The sequence below is a fragment of the Natrix helvetica genome (genome assembly GCF_964273705.1).
Source record: "Natrix helvetica genome assembly, chromosome: Z".
Classification (NCBI taxonomy): domain Eukaryota; kingdom Metazoa; phylum Chordata; class Lepidosauria; order Squamata; family Natricidae; genus Natrix; species Natrix helvetica.
In genome coordinates, this window is record NC_138554.1 from 131,435,169 (window position 1) to 131,454,773 (window position 19,605).

Here is a 19,605-nt window from a genome sequence, read left to right on the forward strand (position 1 = left end):
ATGACATCAATCTGAGATTCCTTTCAAGAGTAGCATCTTCAATTAGCCAGTCCTTTCAGAAAAGCTGATTTGACCTGAAGCTGAGCAGACATTGTGTGACACCTTAACATGTTTGTTCTCATATTAGGAAGGACAAGACCTACCTAAATTTACCAGATTATATTATATTACACATACAACACTGCCACAAGATATTTAACAACTTTCCATCCTGGAGTTACTGGGCTTCATAAGGGCCCCTTTCCAGGGTTACAGGAGAAGACAGTAAACGGTTTTGAAGGCGGAAGGGCTTTACGCCCTAATGGCAGATAAAGCGGCAGAACCATCTTCTAGGTCTAGGAGAAGGGAAACTCTGATTACAAACCTCCACTGCCTTGTGGCTATATCCACTACTGGGAAAGGCTTCAGGAGTCAACCTTGAGGCAAAATCCAGAGCTGGAATCCCAGAAGCAGTTCATGACTGTGTACAACCATGTTCTGGTAACTCCTGCGAGCAGCTGGAACCAATTGTATCCGCTGTGCCGTTCCATTTGACTATTTCAGTGACATGGATAGGGGGATCTGCTGCTTGGGTAACAATCTATCCTTCATATTAAACTACCCAGGCCTCGTGCTCTGGAGAGGACACTCCAGCTTCACCTCTTTCCAGAGCACGACACCATAGTCTTTTGAGACTAAAGGATGCCAATGCCAATGCCAGTCCTGGAGTTACAATGGCAACTGGGACCAATATTGCAGTCATTACTTGTTGCGGTCATAGAGCACCTGGCCACACTGCTTAGCAAGGACAATACTAGCAGTCCTGGCTGTTGTTGTTGTTGTTGTTGTTACAGCTTGTTAAGTGGGAAGCAGTGAGGATTCCAGGTGAGCAGCATGGGGATGGTCATACACAAGGAAGGAGGGCTGGTGCAGACAGTGTGTGAATCAGGGAATGGCCAACATCAGCCACATGGTGCTACAGGTGGGTAGAAGAAGCAGGAGAGACAGAACAACTTGTGACATTCCCATCTGACTTTCTCATTTTGCTTGTGGAAAACCGGCAGAGAAGGTCGCTGTTTACATGATCATGGCCTCCCTGCAACATCATAAATGCAAACTAGCCACCTGTACCACAGGTACATGATCACAATGATGGTGTTAAAGGTGGAACAGCTGAACACCAACTGTACTTCCATTTTCTCAACTCTGCCATAACTTAAGCACTTTAATGGTCACTGAACAAATATACATAAGCCGAGGAGGACTCTCTGTATACAGATTAACATTATAAAAGTGCTCTTGAACTGCACGTTATCATTTTTATTTTACTTTATATATTTTATTTCCTTTTCAGCCTCACTGCTTATAACTCACACCATCACCACAATTATTTATATTTTTAATTTTTGTATTATTCCTCAATTTTGCATGTAATGTGCTAATCTGCTGTAACTAATTAAGAATCTAGTTTTCTAACCATTCCTCTAAAGTCTTACCCAAAGTTTCTGGAATGTTTCTTCGCTCCCTTGTTATATCTGATAGCCTAATAATTGTTCCTTCTTTCCGTTCAGTTTTGAACCGTGACCGACCAGACTCTTCATTATCTTCCTCCTCTTCATCTGATTCTTCTTTGGGTTCTTGTTGAAACTCCAGATTTTCAATAATCACCTGTAACAGATGAGGAAAACGTCAAATGCTGATCTTACGTATATACAAGGTTTGAAATCAAGAAAACTTTAAATCAAGTGTGTATCACATATAACATCGTATCAGCTGTCCATACATGATATCTAAGCAACTCTTAAGTCAAGACCCTTGAATGTTAATTTCACCATGCAATAATAAACCCCAATAATAAACATACTTTCCATATTATAGCCTTAAGTGAAATTTAACTGATTTCCCTATGCGGAATATGAAAAAGTGATTTTAAAAGAATGCAAAAAAATTAACCCATGTTTAAACTCGGTTGATAGTAATTATGGCTAAACCACTTTACAAAATGGTGTAATTTTAGGACAGCCAAGGAGAGAGAAAAATGGCGCCAAGATTGCAATTTGGAAATCAATATTTTTTACTCATAAGAGCTAACACTCTGAAATACCCTTATAGAAATGACATTTATAGAAGGCAAACATCCAGAACAGTGGATTTATTTGGGGAGCAATTGTGGAGCAGGCAAGACTACAATCTTTGTATCTTGTCCATGGAGATCTCACTCATCCAGATCACGGTTGTCCCAAAGGTCTTTTTTCCAAAAGGCATCTGGACTTTGTTTTTCCTTGAAGACGTTTCACTTCTCACCAAAGGAGCTTCTTCACTTCTTCACTTACAGATCTTGTCTGTAAGTTTTCAAAATATATCACTTTAATCACAGCCACAGAAGTCTACACTAAAAATCAGTGTTTCGTGTCAAGGTAAGGAGAATGCTTCATTTCTTACTATGAGTTCAGAAGGATGAATATAAGGTTGCAATATTTAAAAATAACTTCGGGGAAGTCTACACCGTTTAAGAATTTTGCCAGGCTAAAAGGTATAAAAAAAGAATGGTGCATGAGCATGGTTACTTCTTTGCCGTGTTAGCAATGTTCATCGAATTAAGTAGAAAACATTTAAGGAATGTCAGCCTTCCGAGGCTCACCAGGCAGGAAACACGACCAGGTGTGAATTAATACTACTTTATTGTAAGGCAGAGTCTGAAAATACAAATGTCCCACCAACTCTTTTATAGTCTGAAAAATCAGGAGTGTGTGTTTCCCTGTCCGTTGTGCAGTTGCAGGCTGATGATGCAACCCCATCTAACCCTTCCTGAGGCAGCGTCTCTTCCCTTCTCCCACCTCCCAAGACTTTTCCCATGCACCATTACAGTTAATGGTGGTATTTAGGATCACAGGCACAATTCTCAACAGAAGTTTGGAAATCTTTCTCGCTACTCACTTCCTGTAACTGAATAATCTCCCATAAAGCATGACAAAAGGGAAAATGAGTTAGTAAAATTCTTCGAAGTGTAATAGAAATAACATTTGAATGGAAGACAATCATATAATTTTCAACTGGACGACTTTGGCAAAATTCCTGTGTAGTGGAAGCCATAAAATACTCCTTTACAGTTTGCATGGTATAAGCTAGTGTTTTAATACTTACAGTGGGGCAAAAAAGTATTTAGTCAGCCACCAATTGTGCAAGTTCTCCCACTTAAAAAGATGAGAGAGGCCTGTAATTGGCATCATAGGTAGACCTCAACTATGAGAGACAAAATGTAAAAAAAAAACCCCAAACAATCACATTGGCTGATTTGGAAAGAATTTATTTGCAAATTATGGTGGAAAATAAGTATTTGGTCAATATCAAAAGTTCATCTCAATACTTTGTTATATATCCTTTGTTGGCAATGACAGAGGTCAAACATTTCCTGTAAGTCTTCACAAGGTTGGCACACACTGTTGCTGGTATGTTGGCCCATTCCTCCACGCAGATCTCCTCTAGAGCAGTGATGTTTTGGGGCTGTCGCTGGGCAACATGGACTTTCAACTCCCTCCAAAGGTTTTCTATGGGGTTGAGATCTGAAGACTGGCTAGGCCACTCCAGGACCTTGAAATGCTTCTTACAAAGCCACTCCTTCGTTGCCCGGGCAGTATGTTTGGGATCATTGTCATGTTGAAAGACCCAGCCACATTTCATCTTCAATGCTCTTGCTGATGGAAGGAGGTTTGCACTCAAAATCTCATGATACATGGCCCCATTCATTCTGTCCTGTACACGGATCAGTCGTCCTGGTCCCTTTGCAGAGAAACAGCCCCAAAGTATGATGTTGCCACCCCCATGCTTCACAGTAGGCATGGTGTTCTTTGGATGCAACTCAGCATTCTCTCTCCTCCAAACACGACGAGTTGTGTTTCTACTAAACAGTTCTATTTTGGTTTCATCTGACCATATGACATTCTCCCAATCCTCTTCTGGATCATCCAAATGCTCTCTAGCAAACTTCAGACAGGCCTGGACATGTACTGGCTTAAGCAAGGGGACACGTCTGGCACTGCAGGATCTGAGTCCCTGGCGGCGTAGTGTGTTACTGATGGTAGCCTTTGTTACGTTGGTCCCAGCTCTCTGCAGGTCATTCACTAGGTCCCCCCGTGTGGTCCTGGGATTTTTGCTCACCGTTCTTGTGATCATTTTGACCCCATGGGGTGAGATCTTGCGTGGAGTCCCAGATCGAGGGAGATTATCAGTGGTCTTGTATGTCTTCCATTTTCTAATTATTGCTCCCACAGTTGATTTGTTCACACCAAGCTGCTTGCCTATTGCAGATTCAGTCTTCCAAGCCTGGTGCAAGTCTACAATTTTGTTTCTGGTGTCCTTTGACAGCTCTTTAGTCTTCACCATACTGGAGTTTGGAGTGTGACTGTTTGAGGTTGTGGACAGGTGTCTTTTATACTGATAACAAGTTCAAACAGGTGCCATTGATACAGGTAATGAGTGCAGGACAGAGGAGGCTCTCAAAGAAGAAGGTACAGGTCTGTGAGAGCCAGAAATCTTGCTTTTTTGTAGGTGACCAAATACTTATTTTCCACCATAATTTGCAAATAAATTCTTTCCAAATCAGCCAGTGATTGATTGGTTTTTTAAAAACATTTTGTCTCTCATAGTTGAGGTCTACCTATGATGCCAATTACAGGCCTCTCTCATCTTTTTAAGTGGGAGAACTTGCACAATTGGTGGCTGACTAAATACTTTTTTGCCCCACTGTACAAGCTATATCAGTGATGGCGAACCTATGGCACGCATGCCACAGGTGACACACGGAGCCATTTGTCAGGGCACGCGAGGTGCTGCCCTGTCAGCTGGCCAGCTGAGTTCACACTTTTTTAAAGCCATTTTTCGCTCTCCCCAGGCTCCAGAGGCTTTATAGGAGCCTGGGGAGGGCGAAAAGAGCCTCCCCCGCCCCCACAGAGGCCCTCTGGAGGCTTCATAAGCTTCCCTGAAACCTCCGGAGCGCAAAAACCCAGCCCTAGGGGCGAACCGGAATTTCGCTGACTTCCTGTTTGCTCGGAGGGTCGTTTTGACTGCTCCGGAGGCTTCAGGGAAGCCTCTTGAAGGTCCCTGAAGCCTTCGGAATGCTTAAAACGACCCTCCGAGCAAACTGCTCGGAGGGTCGTTTTGGGCGCTCTGAAGGCTTCAGGGAAGCCTCCTGAAGGTCCCTGAAGTCTCCGGAGGGCTTCCGGGGAGGCGGGGGAGGCTGTTTTAGTCCTCCCCATGCTCTTATAAAGCCTCTGGAGCCTGGGGAGGGCAAAAAAAAGCATGCAAAAATGGGGGGGATCGTGCCTGTAGTGCGCGCATGTGCACTAGGGGGTGTCGACATTGCATTATGGGTGCGGCACGCCTGCACACGACCCCCCTGCGTTCCCCCCACTTATGGCACGCGAGCCAAAAAAGGTTCGCCATCGATGAGTTATATTCTTTAATTACTGAAATTAATGTTAGGAATGATTGAATTTTTTTTTAAAAAAGCATCAGTACTATGTATTAGTTATGTCCCTGTAAGTTATTTTTTTCAAGCCCTATAATTCTACATTTAATCTACAGAGCACTGTGTTTTCTGTTGCAGGAAGTGCGTCAACATCCTTAAAATAAGAAAATCACAGAATTTAAATACCAAGTAAACCAACTAGGACTCTAAGGAATACACTAACCTGGATGGTGAGCCCTTATTTTAAGGTGATTGGGGGGGGGGGGGGAGATGACTGCCTGTCAAACAATTCAGTTAAGGCTCCCACTCCTGGCATCAAAAGAAACTGAGGATGAGGAAAACCTTAAATCCAAATATAATCCCTTCCCTCAAATACAGCCAGTGAAAGCTAAGAGTGGCAGCTAGCCTCTTGTAGAAGAGGAAAATAAAATAAATGCATCACAGAAAAATAAACTTATTGCTCAGGTAATAACTGGTATTCTCAAGGACGGCTGCCTTAAGTCACTCTAAATTTCTTGTCTCTTATCTTCTAGCAAAGCATCTGCTCATCTGCCAGTTTTGAAATGTCAAGGATCAGAATTCTTTTGGAATGGAGCATACGGTATACAGCACATATTAAATATCTGGCCAAGATTCAGGTTTCATCACTGGCTTCTAAGACTGCTTTTCCTTTGATGCAACGGAGAAGGAAATCAAATTGAACAGGGAATGAGGGGTCTCGAGAGAAAACTCTGTAGAAGACTGGCTTACTAAAATGTCATTCGAGCACAACTGAGCTGTTGTTATTTGGAGTTATTGGTGGTGGGTTTTTTTTTCTTACATCTACTTGCTGACAAATAGGCCATGATGTCTACGGAATAAAGATAATACATGACAACATTGTGAGCAGATGAATGAAACTGTTCCAACTACATAGAAGGAATGCTAGAAAAGGGTGACTTGGTTCCCACAAAGAACAAAGTGAAAAATGATCAAGGATTTGATATCAAACAGAAGATACTTCAATGCAGAACAGTTAGTTCTGGTATAATGCTAAGCAGTTTTGAGTTCCTGGTCACAAAGACTAAAGAAGAGAGAAAGTACTGTGCATTTCTTTCTTGTCCCAAAAGCAATGCTACAGATGGGGTTAAAGAAATTCAGATATGAAAAGAAAAGGAAATATTGACTGATTACTGGAGTGGGTCTATCACGCCATCACTATTTGTAAGGGCTGCCAAAAATGAGAAACAAATGGAGGAGAAGCAGCTGTGACACAAGAAACATGTATACCGCTTGCCTCTGTATCTTGTTTTTCCCTGAAAATGAGCATTCAGGAATGTTGATCGTCCTAGTATATAAAGTCTCCTAAAAGTTAGCGTAGGGTCATATTTTCTTTTTATATCTACTTTCGCAATAGGAATATTGAGAAAAGCAATGCCAAAGATTAATACCAAATTAAAATCCTATCTGAAATATGCTTTTTTTAATGTTCCAGCTTTTCTGCAGTACCTCTTCTGACTCATTTGGAGGTGACTGGGAATCAGCAACCTCTTCTAACTCTTCTTCAGCTACATAGTCTTGTTGTTCAATTACTTGTTCTCCACTATAAGATTGTACATAATCTTCATCCTGAAAGAAATGCATAAGGAAGGCCTTTCATTTAAACTAATTTTATTTTCTAAATATATCACTGCTTATTTATTCAGAAGGGTCTAGTATAAATGCAATCCTCCCAACTTGTTTGCTCTGATTAACAGACTGGAGAAAAGTCACAAATTTCTATACTTCTGTACGTTTTCTATCTCCAGCATCTTAAATCTATCTTAAATATAAAACTGATTTATGCAAATTAGTTTATCAGTGAATTAGTATTTAAATGGTGAATGCTGCTTAAGAGAAATTATAATTAATACTAACCATGATCACCTTTATACCTTGCTGCAACTAAAACTTAAAGGATGAGAAGTTGGAATCTACATGATTATAAAAAGGTTATGAAGGGTGAAATACAACACTACTTTCTTATAGGTCTCCATTAAACCAACACCACATTTAAAATAATGTCCATATGCAGTAGTTATTTACTTTTTGTATCAATAATTTAGAAGGTGAACCCTCTTAAAATTTAAAACATAAGATCATTATTACTATAATTATTACAGTTTTTAAAACATGTGAGCTAAGAAAAATTACATCTACTTACTTAAAGCATATATACCTTACTACATAAAATGAAAATTAATTGCTCCCAGGCAGCTTACATGGCACAACGATGTGATAGTTCACATTAATTCCTTTAAAATGCAGGATTTCAGATTTTAATTAAATACTCAACTAATTTGAGAGTAATACAATACCTTTATTTTCCATGAAATGTACTTTCCCATTAGTTATTTATGTCTTATGCATCTAAGAATAAGCATTTTATTATGTGATTTAGGCTTTAAAGCAAAGTTAAAGGATCGATAAATCCCTTTACATTTGCTAGGGTTTTTTTTCAAATTAAGAAATACTTATAATAAATGACAATAAATCTATTCTCATTTCAGAGCAATGTACACAGAAAACATTGAAACTGAAACAAATTATATATGTGACATGTTCTAAAGCAACCTCAAATCTCTTTATTCAGGTTTAGACAGTTCTCAATTACAAAAAAAAAGGGAGGGTGGAAATGAGTGAGCAGAACATCAATCACTTTGGAATATTAGCACCTTAAAGATGTCTTTAGCAGGTCAATAATCTTTTCACCTTCGAAGGACTTTATCAGATCTTGTCTAAAGCCTGGATAAAAGCTTTTGCATTAAGTACTTCTAACAATTGGCACTGCGTCTCCACCACACAAAGCTGTTTTCTTCCTTAAGGACACAATCTTCAAGGTCATGATTCTCAACTGCCTTCCAGAATGACAAAAGAGCATTACCTGCAGCCAAACAAGCTGTCAACACAAACTTTGTCACAGCCCAGATAAAGAAACTGGCAGACAGTGATAATAGGTCTAATTTTGCTTTGGTCCCAAGGGAAGTAAACAGATTTCAAATCAGACTAAAAACCTAAGCATGTGCAGCAATGTTATCTCAAAAACTAAAATGGGAAGGGGAAAAAAAAACTCACCGGAAATTCATCTAGAGGTTCATTGATTTCAAGATCCAGCACTTCATCATTATAACTCTCTTCTTCACCCTGATCTTCCCCATATTCTATTTGGTCTTCTGTCAACTCAGCCTCTTGGCCTTCATACTGTTCTTCGGGATACTCCTCGGCATACTCTTCAGGAACATCTGCTTTGTCATAACCAATTTCATCTTCCCCTTGTTCATACTCTAAGTCTTGTTCAATAGATGCATCATTAGCATTCTCAGTGATCTCAAAGGTTGTCACCACGGTAGGTGCAGCATTAAGACTCACAGTGACATCTTGAGAACTAAAATACACCAAAAAAAAAGTGGTTTTAATTTAAATCAGTACATTATTACTGTGCATGTATTTTTGCATAGAATGCAACAATATCTCCCAGTAAGTAAAAATTAATGGATGCATCAACCTGATTTCATACCATTAACTCATAACATACATACATACACATACATACATACATACATACATACATACATACATACATATGCATGCTAGTCTTGTTGTCTTCGGGTCTTTTCCCATGTAAGATTGAGATTGTCTTGGCAACGTTTCAGCGAGGTCTCACTCGCCATCTACAGGCTGGGTTTGGGGCTTAAAGCATGGTCGGAGTGCTGGCTTTGTTTCAGTAAGTGGAATGATTGGTTGTGTGGTTGTATCATGATTGATAGATTGGCTTTAAAGGCACCACAGATAAAATCAGCAAAATTCTCTACAAACACAACATCAAGACAGCCTTCAACACTGACCAAAAAATAGCCAACATCTTAAGAAACCCCAAAGACAAAATCCAGCTAGAAAACCAAGGAGTCTACGAAATACCATGCAAAATCTGCCCTGCAACATACATAGGACAAACGAACAGGAGAATAAATGCACGCATCGCGGAACACAAGAACGCAGTAAGAAAAAAAAGAAAAAACTTCCTCCCTTTTCCAGCACCTTAACACTACAGGACATGAAATTAATTTTGAAGGAACCAGGTTAATATCCAAACAGAACACTTCAACAAGAGAATAATTATGGAAGCTATCGAAATAGAGAAACACCCCCACAACATGAATAAACGTGACGATACTTCTCACCTACCAGACATCTGGAAACCAGCCCTGGTAAACAAACAAGCCCCACCCACTACCCAGGTCATTACAACACAAAACAACAATGGACACACAGCCAGCACCAATCAGCACCAATCTACCAATCATGATACAACCACACAACCAATCATTCCACTTACTGAAACAAGTATGTATGTATGTATGTATGTATGTATGTATGTAAATATGTATTTGTGTTACAACCCCTGGTATGCCCAAATATGGGAGGGAGCTCACTACTCCCCCTTTCTGTCCTTCGGCTCATTACAGAAGACCATCCAGGCAGAAAACCATATTTTTATTTTTAATGTTGCCTTTGCTATGTTTGTGTTGTATTTGTGCTGATAAATAAATAAAGGGAGACTAATATAGATCTATTTCAAGCTATTTAGCTCTCATCAGCTAGCTATACCCTTACTGGGATTAGAACCTGGGCTGTATTACATATTAGGCAGATGTAGAAGGAGGGCCTGTGGCTTAGTGGCTAATACATCTGCCTAATATGTAATACAGCCCAAGTTCTAATCCCAGTAAGGGTATGGCTAGCTGATGAGAGCTAAATAGCTTGAAATAGATCTATACTAGTCTCCCTTTATTTATTTATCAGCACAAATACAACACACACACACACACACACACACACGAACCAACTGTATCAGTGATGGTGAACCTTTTAAACATCAAGTCCCCAAATTGTGCACACATGCATGCCCAAACCGAAAGGTGTGTGCACACACGCATGCTGATGTGTGCATGTGCAGACATGCAGATATGTGCAGCAGAGACCCAAAGACCAGCTGGCCAGTGGGAGAGGTAAGATCTTTGTCTTTCATGAGCTTCAGTTTCGTTATTTGTAAGGAAACAGAAGCTCATGAAAGAAACGCCACGGAGATCTGATCTGACAGTGCGTGTGCCAGCAGAGAGGACTCTGTGTGCCACCTCTGTCACGCATGCCATAGGTTTGCCATCACGGAACTATATGTCATAACAAATAGCCTGGCAAAAAGCATGGGATTACTGAGCAAGTTGCATTCCGTTTTGCATCCCAGGTTAACAAATATACACAGGAGATCAGCATTTTTTCCCCACTTAGCGCAGGGGACAGCAACTTGCAGCTCTGGAACCACAAGTGGCTCTTTCATCCCTCAACTGCAGCTTCCTGTTGCTGGTCAGCTCCACAATTTGATAGGGATTTTGGTTAGGACAGGCAGAGGAAAAAGGATGACGTGCTAGGACAGTGGTTCTCAACCTGTGGGCCAGGACCCCTTTGGGGGTCGAATGATCCTTTCACAGGGGTCGCCTAAGATCATCGGAAAGCATATATTTTCGATGGTTTTAGAAACCAATTTTATGGTTGGGGGTCACCCCAATGTGAGGAACTGTATTAAAGGGTCGCAGCATTGGGAAGGTTGAGAACCACTCCGCTAGGAGGGGACTCTATGATGAGGGGAACCAGACTTCTGGTCGGCTCCAGAATTGAAGGGGGGGGGGCTTCCGATTTGGACCTTTGTGGCTATTTGAGTGTTTAAGATTGCTGACCCCTGACTTAGTGCAACATTAGTTAGCTACTATACTAGCTACATTAATACTACTGGGCACCGATGTTTTTGAATTTTAGGTTACTATGATGAAATATTTTTAAAAGGGTGTGCTTGAATATACTTCAACATGCTAGAATTTGGAATTAATTCTTACAAGCATCAAGAGGAGCAAATGTTCAATTTGTACTGTGTCAATAGCTCCTATCTAAATTCTGAGAAGGAATCACAGGTGTTCTGATGAAAATTTCCATAAAACCCTATCAATTCAGTAAATTAAAAAAGAACCGTTTTTGTTCATTAAAATATACCAACTTGTAGTACATAAAGTAATAATTATATGCAAGATTCTTTTCACTCTCTCTCCCACAATGATTTATCTGTTTATATCCTGTTCGCTTTTTGGGAATTCAAAGGGACATATGGACTCTCCTCCTTTCAATTTTTTTTCCCCACAGCCGTGCTGTAAAGTAGGTGGGATGAGAGAATGATTGGTTCAAAGTCACTAAGTGAGCTGCCACGGCTGAAAATGGAACTAAACTTGGATCTTCCCAATGCCGATCCAAGTTGTCAATCACAAAATCCACAGCATGCAAAAGTCATGGAAATGAACAAACTAGAAGGCAGTGATGCTTTGAAAGATGCAGCTCTGTCCTGGGTCTAAAGACCTAAGCTCAATAATTATTATATGTGAGCCATTTCTGGTCAAGCTGAGTCCTGAATAAAAAGTTCAGAGTCAGAATTACTCTGTCGTTATGTGTGAGAGCTGAAATAGAAATATGATCTAGATATTATATGGTGTTTGCTATATTTTAGCTAGTACTTCTGCTTTGCCAAGAAACTTTTAGCAAAGGCAGAATTAATTAAAGATGGTTGTAACTCAAAATTTTCTGTGAAACATCATGGTTGAATCATTATGCAAATGAGAAAGAAGTGAGAATAATTCTTTAATATATCAGGCAATACTTCTAATAAGGCTTCTTATTCTTCTAATATGAACAATCACATTGATCTATATTGTTTTTCTGTATGAGTGTACATATTCAGTCCTGCAGAGGCTCATTGGTTGAATGATTTTATTTCCCTCCATCAACAAGTAGATGGGGAAAGATGTACTATATATTTAAAACAAATAGGAGTGTGAAAAAATAAAATGTACCAACAATGTACCTAAGCAATTCAAAACCCGAATAATTTCACAAATGTCTATGGAGATTCTCAGTCATCTAGGTCATGTTGTCCCACAGGTGTTTTTTTTCCCAAAAGGCAACTGGACTATTCCATTTCCTTGAAGATGTTCAGTTTCTCATCACAGTTCGAACTGAAGAAGCTTCTTGAATGAGAAGCAAAACATCTTCAAGGAAAAACGAAGAAAGTCCAGTTGCTTTTTTAAAAAGCACCTCTGGGATCATTGCACAAGTGTACTCTTAATGCAAATGAATAAAACAGCAGTTCTTAATTCAATTTTGCAGCTAAGATTATGCCTACATGTAGCAAACCAGGCATCCTCTTTCTTCTTGGAGGCATTTAACAGAATTATATTTTTTTATCAGTTACATTTAGTAATAATTACATTCTTAATGGTATATACATCAAAGAAAAGTTATGTAATTAGAAATTCACATTAGAATAGCTATTTCTAATGAATATCTAGAAGCAATTAAATTTTTGGAGGAGGTTACCACAATTCTGAAAAGAATGCATCTGGGAAATCCGGTCCTATACTACCATTATTTTCTGCTTTAATATCCAGCTGAAAATGAGTTGAATTCATATACTTGCACAGATAAAATGATGTGCATGTATCATCTTTGGTGCCTCGAAGGATAATACGTCTTACACTCAACAGCACATTTTATGTGCTATTCTAGGGCAGAAATACAAACAAATAATCTGAATGTGCTGATATAGAAAGCAAGCTACAATACTTGGCTCAAACAAAACACAAACCTGTAATGCTGATCCTCTTCGTTATCACTTTGCAGGAGATCATCATTCAGTTCTTCATCTGACATATCAGACTGAGTCTAAAATTGGTGGGGAAAGAAACCATCTTTTTGAGCTGGATTTAAGACATAAATAAATACAAAAGGTAATAAAAAATGAATTGATATAAAATAAAAGAGGCAAGCTTCCAGCACAGCATTTGGATTTCTTTATTGGAACAGCTAGAGAGAGATGATTCTAATCCAGGGGAGTCAAACACAAGGCCCGCAGGCCGGGTGCTTAAATCCAGCCCGTGGGGCCAGCCTGGAAATATCAAAGGACCGGTCCGCGGTGCCTCTGCCAGCCAAAATGGGCTGTGTGCAATCGCCCACTCGGCCCATTTTGGCCAGGAGTGCTGCTGGAGGCCATGGAGGGTGATAATGAGGCATGTGTGTGTGTATGTGTGGTACCCCTGTACCCCATTTTGTCTGGTAAAGTGCTGGAGGCCGTTCAGGCTGAAAATGGGGCAGAGCGCCCCCCCCTCCACGCCCCATTTTGGATGCTGTAGGAGGCATCCGCCCCACCCCCCGCCAGCTCTACAATGCTAATCTGGCCCTCAAAAAAATCCAGTTTGACACCCCTATTCTAAGCCATTAGGAGCTGCACTGATGTGGGTTTAAGTAAAGTAGTCAAATTACTTTTTAAACGAATGACTACCTTAAGCATATACTTTAAACAGGCTGATTTTTACCTTTTTGCCAGTCAACAAATCTTCTCCTAGTAAGTCATCATCCAATTCACTAGGAAAAAGAAAAGAGATACAGTCAGTACTTCAAAACAGTGGAAAAATTGTATTATTTAAGTCAATGTCATTCTACTTTACCCAAAATATACCTGTGGATCTCAGGAATAAGGCAGACTAAAAGGAGGGTGACCCTCATTTTTTAAAAAGTGAAAAAGTCTCATTTCTATACTAAAGTCAATTCCTGGTAGTCCTCAACTTACAACCAGTTAGTGACCATTGAACCTACCTGGGAGCTACTTAGGATTCAGAAGACTGAAGGTTGAACCTCCCCATAGTCATGTGATTGGATTGTGGGTGCTTACAACTGAGCCACATTTATAGCTATTTGCAGTGTGCTGAAGTCATGTGAGCACATTTTATGAGTTTTGTTGGTTTATATCTCACCTTTTTTACAAAACAAAGGGCAGCAAACATATCCAACACGTCTTCCTCATCCTACTTTCCCTACAATAACAATCCTGTGGGTTAGGCCGAGAGAAAACTGTTCACCCAAGCTGACTTTCACTATAGCGTTTTGTCAAAAAATGGCATTTACATCCAGTTATTGGCAAAAGTGTACCCACAGGAAAGCTATGGTTCACTTAACCACCACCAAATTTGCTTAATGGCCACAGCAATCACTTTAAAATTGCTGCATTCATTTAGCTACTGTTGTAAAATTGGATTTTCATGCGATAACCCGCTTTACAACAGTCATAATCAGCAGGCACTGTTATGGTCATTGGTCAAGAACTACTTGTAGAGAACTAAGACAATTGCTAGATGTAACTTATAATTCTGGTTAATTACAAAGGAATGCAGTTTCTGTTTCAAAAGCACAATAAATTGCTCTTTTAAGTAAAGAAACATTTTTCTCCCACCAATATTAATGATACTAAAGTGTACTAAGTTCACAGAATTTAATTCAAATGGGTGGCCTGTTTTCATTTTTTATAAGATGAGCTAGTTTCTACAGCATAAACTTCCTTAACAGAAAACTGTAAACTTCTTTTTTGCATAAAAGTAATTGGAAACATCGGCCTACATCAGGCACATTATGCAAAGATCTGGTTCTTTGGATAAGGTTCTAATGCTGGGAAAGGTAGAAAGAGAAGAAGATGCAAGCAGGAAAGCAGACAGTTACTTGGCAATGGGGTCACCCTTGGGAGACCTGAAAGATCAAGTTAGGGACAGGCTGTAAAGGAGAAAATATATTTTTATGGTCACTAAGAGTCTATCCTGACTTGATGGCTCATTATAAGTCAAGCATCAGCCAGATTAAAAAGTATAAGGTAAAGGTTTCACCAGTCCAGTCATATCCGATTCTAAGGGGTCAGTGCTCATCTCCACTTCCTAGCCAAGGAAGCCAGCATTGTCCAAAGATGCATGGTCATGTAGCCAGCATGACTAGATACCAATTATATATGGAACCCAGTTACATTCCCATCAAAGTGATATCTATTTATCTGTCTGCATTTAAATGCTTTCAAACTGCTTGGTTGGCAGAAGCTGGAGGAAGGACAGAGGCTCACCCCATCACATGACTTAGAAAAACTTTGTCGCTTTGAATGTACACTAATCGGCAAACATTAAAATGAAATTTTGTTGCATACAGGGTTACCATCTCCAATATACACCAAATAAACATGACTTAAATAAATAAATAAATAAATATTGTGTTTCCCCGAAAATAAGAGAAGGTCTTTTGACTCCCGAAATAAGTGTTTGGCCTTATTTGCAGGGAGGTCTTATTATTTTTGAGGTGCAGGAGGCAGCGAGTTTGGTCACCTCATGGCTGCTCCTGTGTTGCAATATTTTCAGGGAGGGCTTATTTTTAGTTAACAGGATAACAGGATAAATATATACATACATAATTATGCATATACCACATATATTATATGACACAAAGAAACAACAGAGTCTAGTTTGGATGTACATGGCGAGAGAAACGAATCTTGTGAGTTTACCAGACGGATGGCATAGGGAACAAAGCTGTTACAGAATCTGGAAGCCCTGCTAGAAATACTTCGAAACCTCCTCCCAGAGGGGAGCAACAGAAATATAATGCTTGGGTCTCGAACTGCCAAACTTCTGGTCAACAAGCTCAACCAGTAAAACTGTAATTAACCCAAGTTAAACATGATGTCAGGGTTCCAAACAGCATCCAAAAGTAAATCAGAGTCCAAGGCAAAGTATTGTTCAAAGGTCCAATTTATTAAGAGAGTCATGTTGGCACATCTGGGAAAACATGAATCTGGAAGCTTCCTGGTTTTCCCCACCCAGTTGACAGTTCAAGATCTTGCCCTCACACCCACAAGTCCATCACATGGTCCAATCTCCCACTGCCATGCTGGCAGCTTCCACCCATCCAGGTCCAGTCAGGTGCAGAGACAAAGAATGACCTTGAATCTCTAGAAATAATTTTGTTATGGCTACATATTATCTAACTCCATAAATCCCCCCTCCCATTTTCCCACAATAGAAAATGCATAGTGGAATAATAGAAAAGTGTGGCACCCCTAAGAGCCATAAAAAATATGGCTGCAGGCCTGACACATGATCTGAGTGCAGGACATTTCCCTTGCCATGTTTACTCACTGATTATCACAGAATTAACAAGTAACATGGACCTCCATATAGAGAAAGGCCTACAGAGTGTCCTCAATTTATGACTGTAATGGGGTATGCTCATTACAGTTCTAAGTTGTGATGGTCATAACAATTTTATGGAGTTGTTGCACATAGTTAAACAAACACCACAGGTTTATGTTTTTTTGCACCAATAAATAAACAAACACCACAGTTAAGTGAACTTATTGTTCCCTGTGGAATATTCTTGCCAAAAACTGGAAGTAAAAGCCATATTTTAATGATAGACAGACAGACAGACGGATAATGAGATGACTGCAGGACACTTCAAATGGCCATAAATACAGGCCGGTTTTCCAGTGCCTGAAATGCAATCACATGACTGGGGTGGATGCCTATGGAGATTCTGAGTCAATCCAGGTCACGGTTGCCCCAAAGGCAACTGGACTTTCTGGGTTTTTTTTCTTTTGAAGACATTTTGCTTCTCATCCAAGAAGCTTCTTCAGATCAGAGCTTGAAAAATCACTGTTGAGACTGGGGGTGGAGCAGCCACTGGAATATGGCAGAAGAGACTTCTAACACAAACTTGGTATAAGATGAAGAATGAATGTGACTAAACACAGGCACGGCCTCAATGTTCAGCCTACGCTGTGATGCTAAGAGAAGTAAAACAAGCCTTACTTCTCTGCTTTTATTTCATCCATGGAAAACCACACAGCAGCATTGTTTACAGCTACTCAGTTCCTTATAAAACTGATAACTGGAAGATTCTTAGCTGGGCTACCATGAATAATTTAACCTTTGCAATTCTCTGAGGACCCGGCTGTTCTCCCAGGCATTTGGCTGACCATGAGCTCTTGTGAATTAAATTTATTTTTTATACAGATTGGAATCACTATCTTAACCTTGGACATTTGGACCACCGAAGAACTGTTGTTGCAATTCATATCCTGCCCCGAATCACTGCTTTGAAATGAGCAGCACAAATAAATCAAACTGGGATGACTTATTTGGGATCTATGGTCCTCTGTGATATTAACTTGGCCACCCATGGATTACATCTTTGTCCTACTTGGTCAGTGAAGGTGCCCAGGGAGTGATAAAAAGTCAGATATGGGACAGTAGTAAGTGTACTCTTAAGTAAAGGGATATGCCTCTCTCCTTGCTGTTCAACAGCTCAATAAAACCATTGGCAGCAGAATAAAACAGAATTGCAGAGTATAGTCTACAAAATGATTGGCATCAAGTTCTATTGCTCCTTACTATCGAGTCCCAAGAGAGCAATCAGTACCCTTAGATGAGGCCTAAATTAATTCATTAGGGCAACTTGATGCCATCCAATGTATAAGAATTACAATCCTCAGAATTTCAACCATGTTTAATGATAAAGGTAGTCCCTGATTTATTGTCACAACTGAGCCAAAATTTATATTACTAAACAAGACATTTGTTGAGTTTTGCCCCATTTTACGACCTTTCTTACCACATTTGCTAAGTGAATCACTACAGTTGTTAAGTGTATCTGGCTTCCCCATTGACTTTGCATGTCAGAAGGTTGCAAAATGGGATCACATGACCCCGACACACTGCAACCGTCACAAATATGAACCAATTGCAAACATGCAAATTTTGATCACATGACCCCAGGGATGCTGCAACGGTCATAAGTGTGAAAAACTTTTTTAAGTGGGGTGGTAACTCTGAACTGTCGCTAAATGAATGGTTATAACGGTTGCACTTATACAGACATACATATTTATTATACTTAATTTCATTTGTTAAATTTGCCACCCATCTGGCCATGGGGCTATACTAAGTTACCCGATTTTTCGGACTATAAGACGCACCTTTCCCCCCCCCCAAAAGTCTTATACACTGAATACAGCATTTTTGGCCTCCCAAAACCCCTCCCCCTTTGCAAAAATGCATGTGCAGAGGGTTAGGGAGGCCTGCAAAGTGCTCTTGGGGACTGGGGAGGGCAAAAACAAGTGGAAACGGGCTGGGGGTTTTGCCCATTTTTGCCCCTCCCCAGCCCCCAGGAGCACTCTACAAACCTCCCAAGGCATATGCATGCCGCTCCTTTTTTTTCAAAAAAACAGGCCAGTTTTTGCAAATAACGGGCCCGTTTTGCTCATTTTTGTCCCTCCCCAGCCCCCAGGAGCACTTTGCAGGCCTCTTAAACTCTCTGCTTGCCCCGTTTTTTACAAAAAATGAGGCATGCAGAGGGTTTGGGAGGTCTGCAGAGTGCAAAAACTTTTTTTTTATAATTCACCTCTTCAACACCTTGGTGCGTCTTGTACTCCGAAAAATACGATACTTACAACAATAAAATAGGAAGTGATTAAAAATGTAAAAATAACAATATTAAAGGAATAATAAATGGAAACAATGGAAGCACAATAATACAAAATTGAAAAGATGAGTGGGAGGTGGAGCAGGTGGGGTCCATAGTTCAGCAGCCACCTTCACTGATGCACTTTACCATTTGGTCCCCAGGCCAACCAGCAGAGCCAGGTCCTCAGGCCCTTGCAAAAGGACAGCAAGGTAGAGGCGAATCTCTCCCTGCGGGGGGGGGGGGGGGGGGGCAGGATGTTCCAGAGGGTCAGTACTACAGTTGGATCCCATACTTGTGAGTTCCTTGACCACGGGATCCTCAGCAGGCCTCCTCTGCCAGCACGAGTAGGGTGGGCTTGTCTGGGCAGCATGATATAGTTCATTAAGAAGTCTGAACCCATGCCATGCAGGGTTTTAAAGGCTACAGCCAAAATCTTGAAATGCACCCGGAAGCAAACTACCAGGTTTCCCCGAAAATAAGACAGGGCTTTATGTTAATTTTTGCTCCAAAAGATGCATTAGGCCTTATTTTCTGGTTAGGTCTTATTTTCGGGGAAATACGGTACTAAATGCATCCATCTGGCTGACAATATTAATTGGGGCTTATTTGGAGGATAGAGCTTGCATTACAAGCATTCTAAAAAATCATGTTAGGACTTATTTTCCAGCTAGGTCTTATTTTCGAGGAAATAGGGTAGCAGCTCGTGAAGCAGTGGTGTAACATGGGTCATTCTGTGGGCCCAAAGATTGCTTCTCATGCCACACCTTGTACCA

At 40.3% G+C, this 19,605-nt stretch overlaps 1 protein-coding gene across 6 annotated transcripts in view; it reads right to left on the reverse strand.

Moving 5' to 3' along the window:
- Positions 1-19,605, reverse strand: part of RBM33 (RNA binding motif protein 33) — a 127,124-nt gene that overhangs the window by 92,092 nt on the left and 15,427 nt on the right. For 5 of the 6 annotated variants that reach the window (XM_081932659.1, XM_081932655.1, XM_081932657.1 and 2 more), the window contains exons 3-7: positions 13,876-13,924; positions 13,149-13,225; positions 8,540-8,849; positions 6,935-7,054; positions 1,476-1,647 (exon numbers count right to left, since the gene is read on the reverse strand). In XM_081932659.1, coding sequence (XP_081788785.1) covers positions 1,476-1,647; positions 6,935-7,054; positions 8,540-8,849; positions 13,149-13,225; positions 13,876-13,924 — 728 coding nt within the window. The remainder of the gene's footprint in view (positions 1-1,475; positions 1,648-6,934; positions 7,055-8,539; positions 8,850-13,148; positions 13,226-13,875; positions 13,925-19,605) is intronic. The other variant, XM_081932658.1, reaches the window with a different exon arrangement.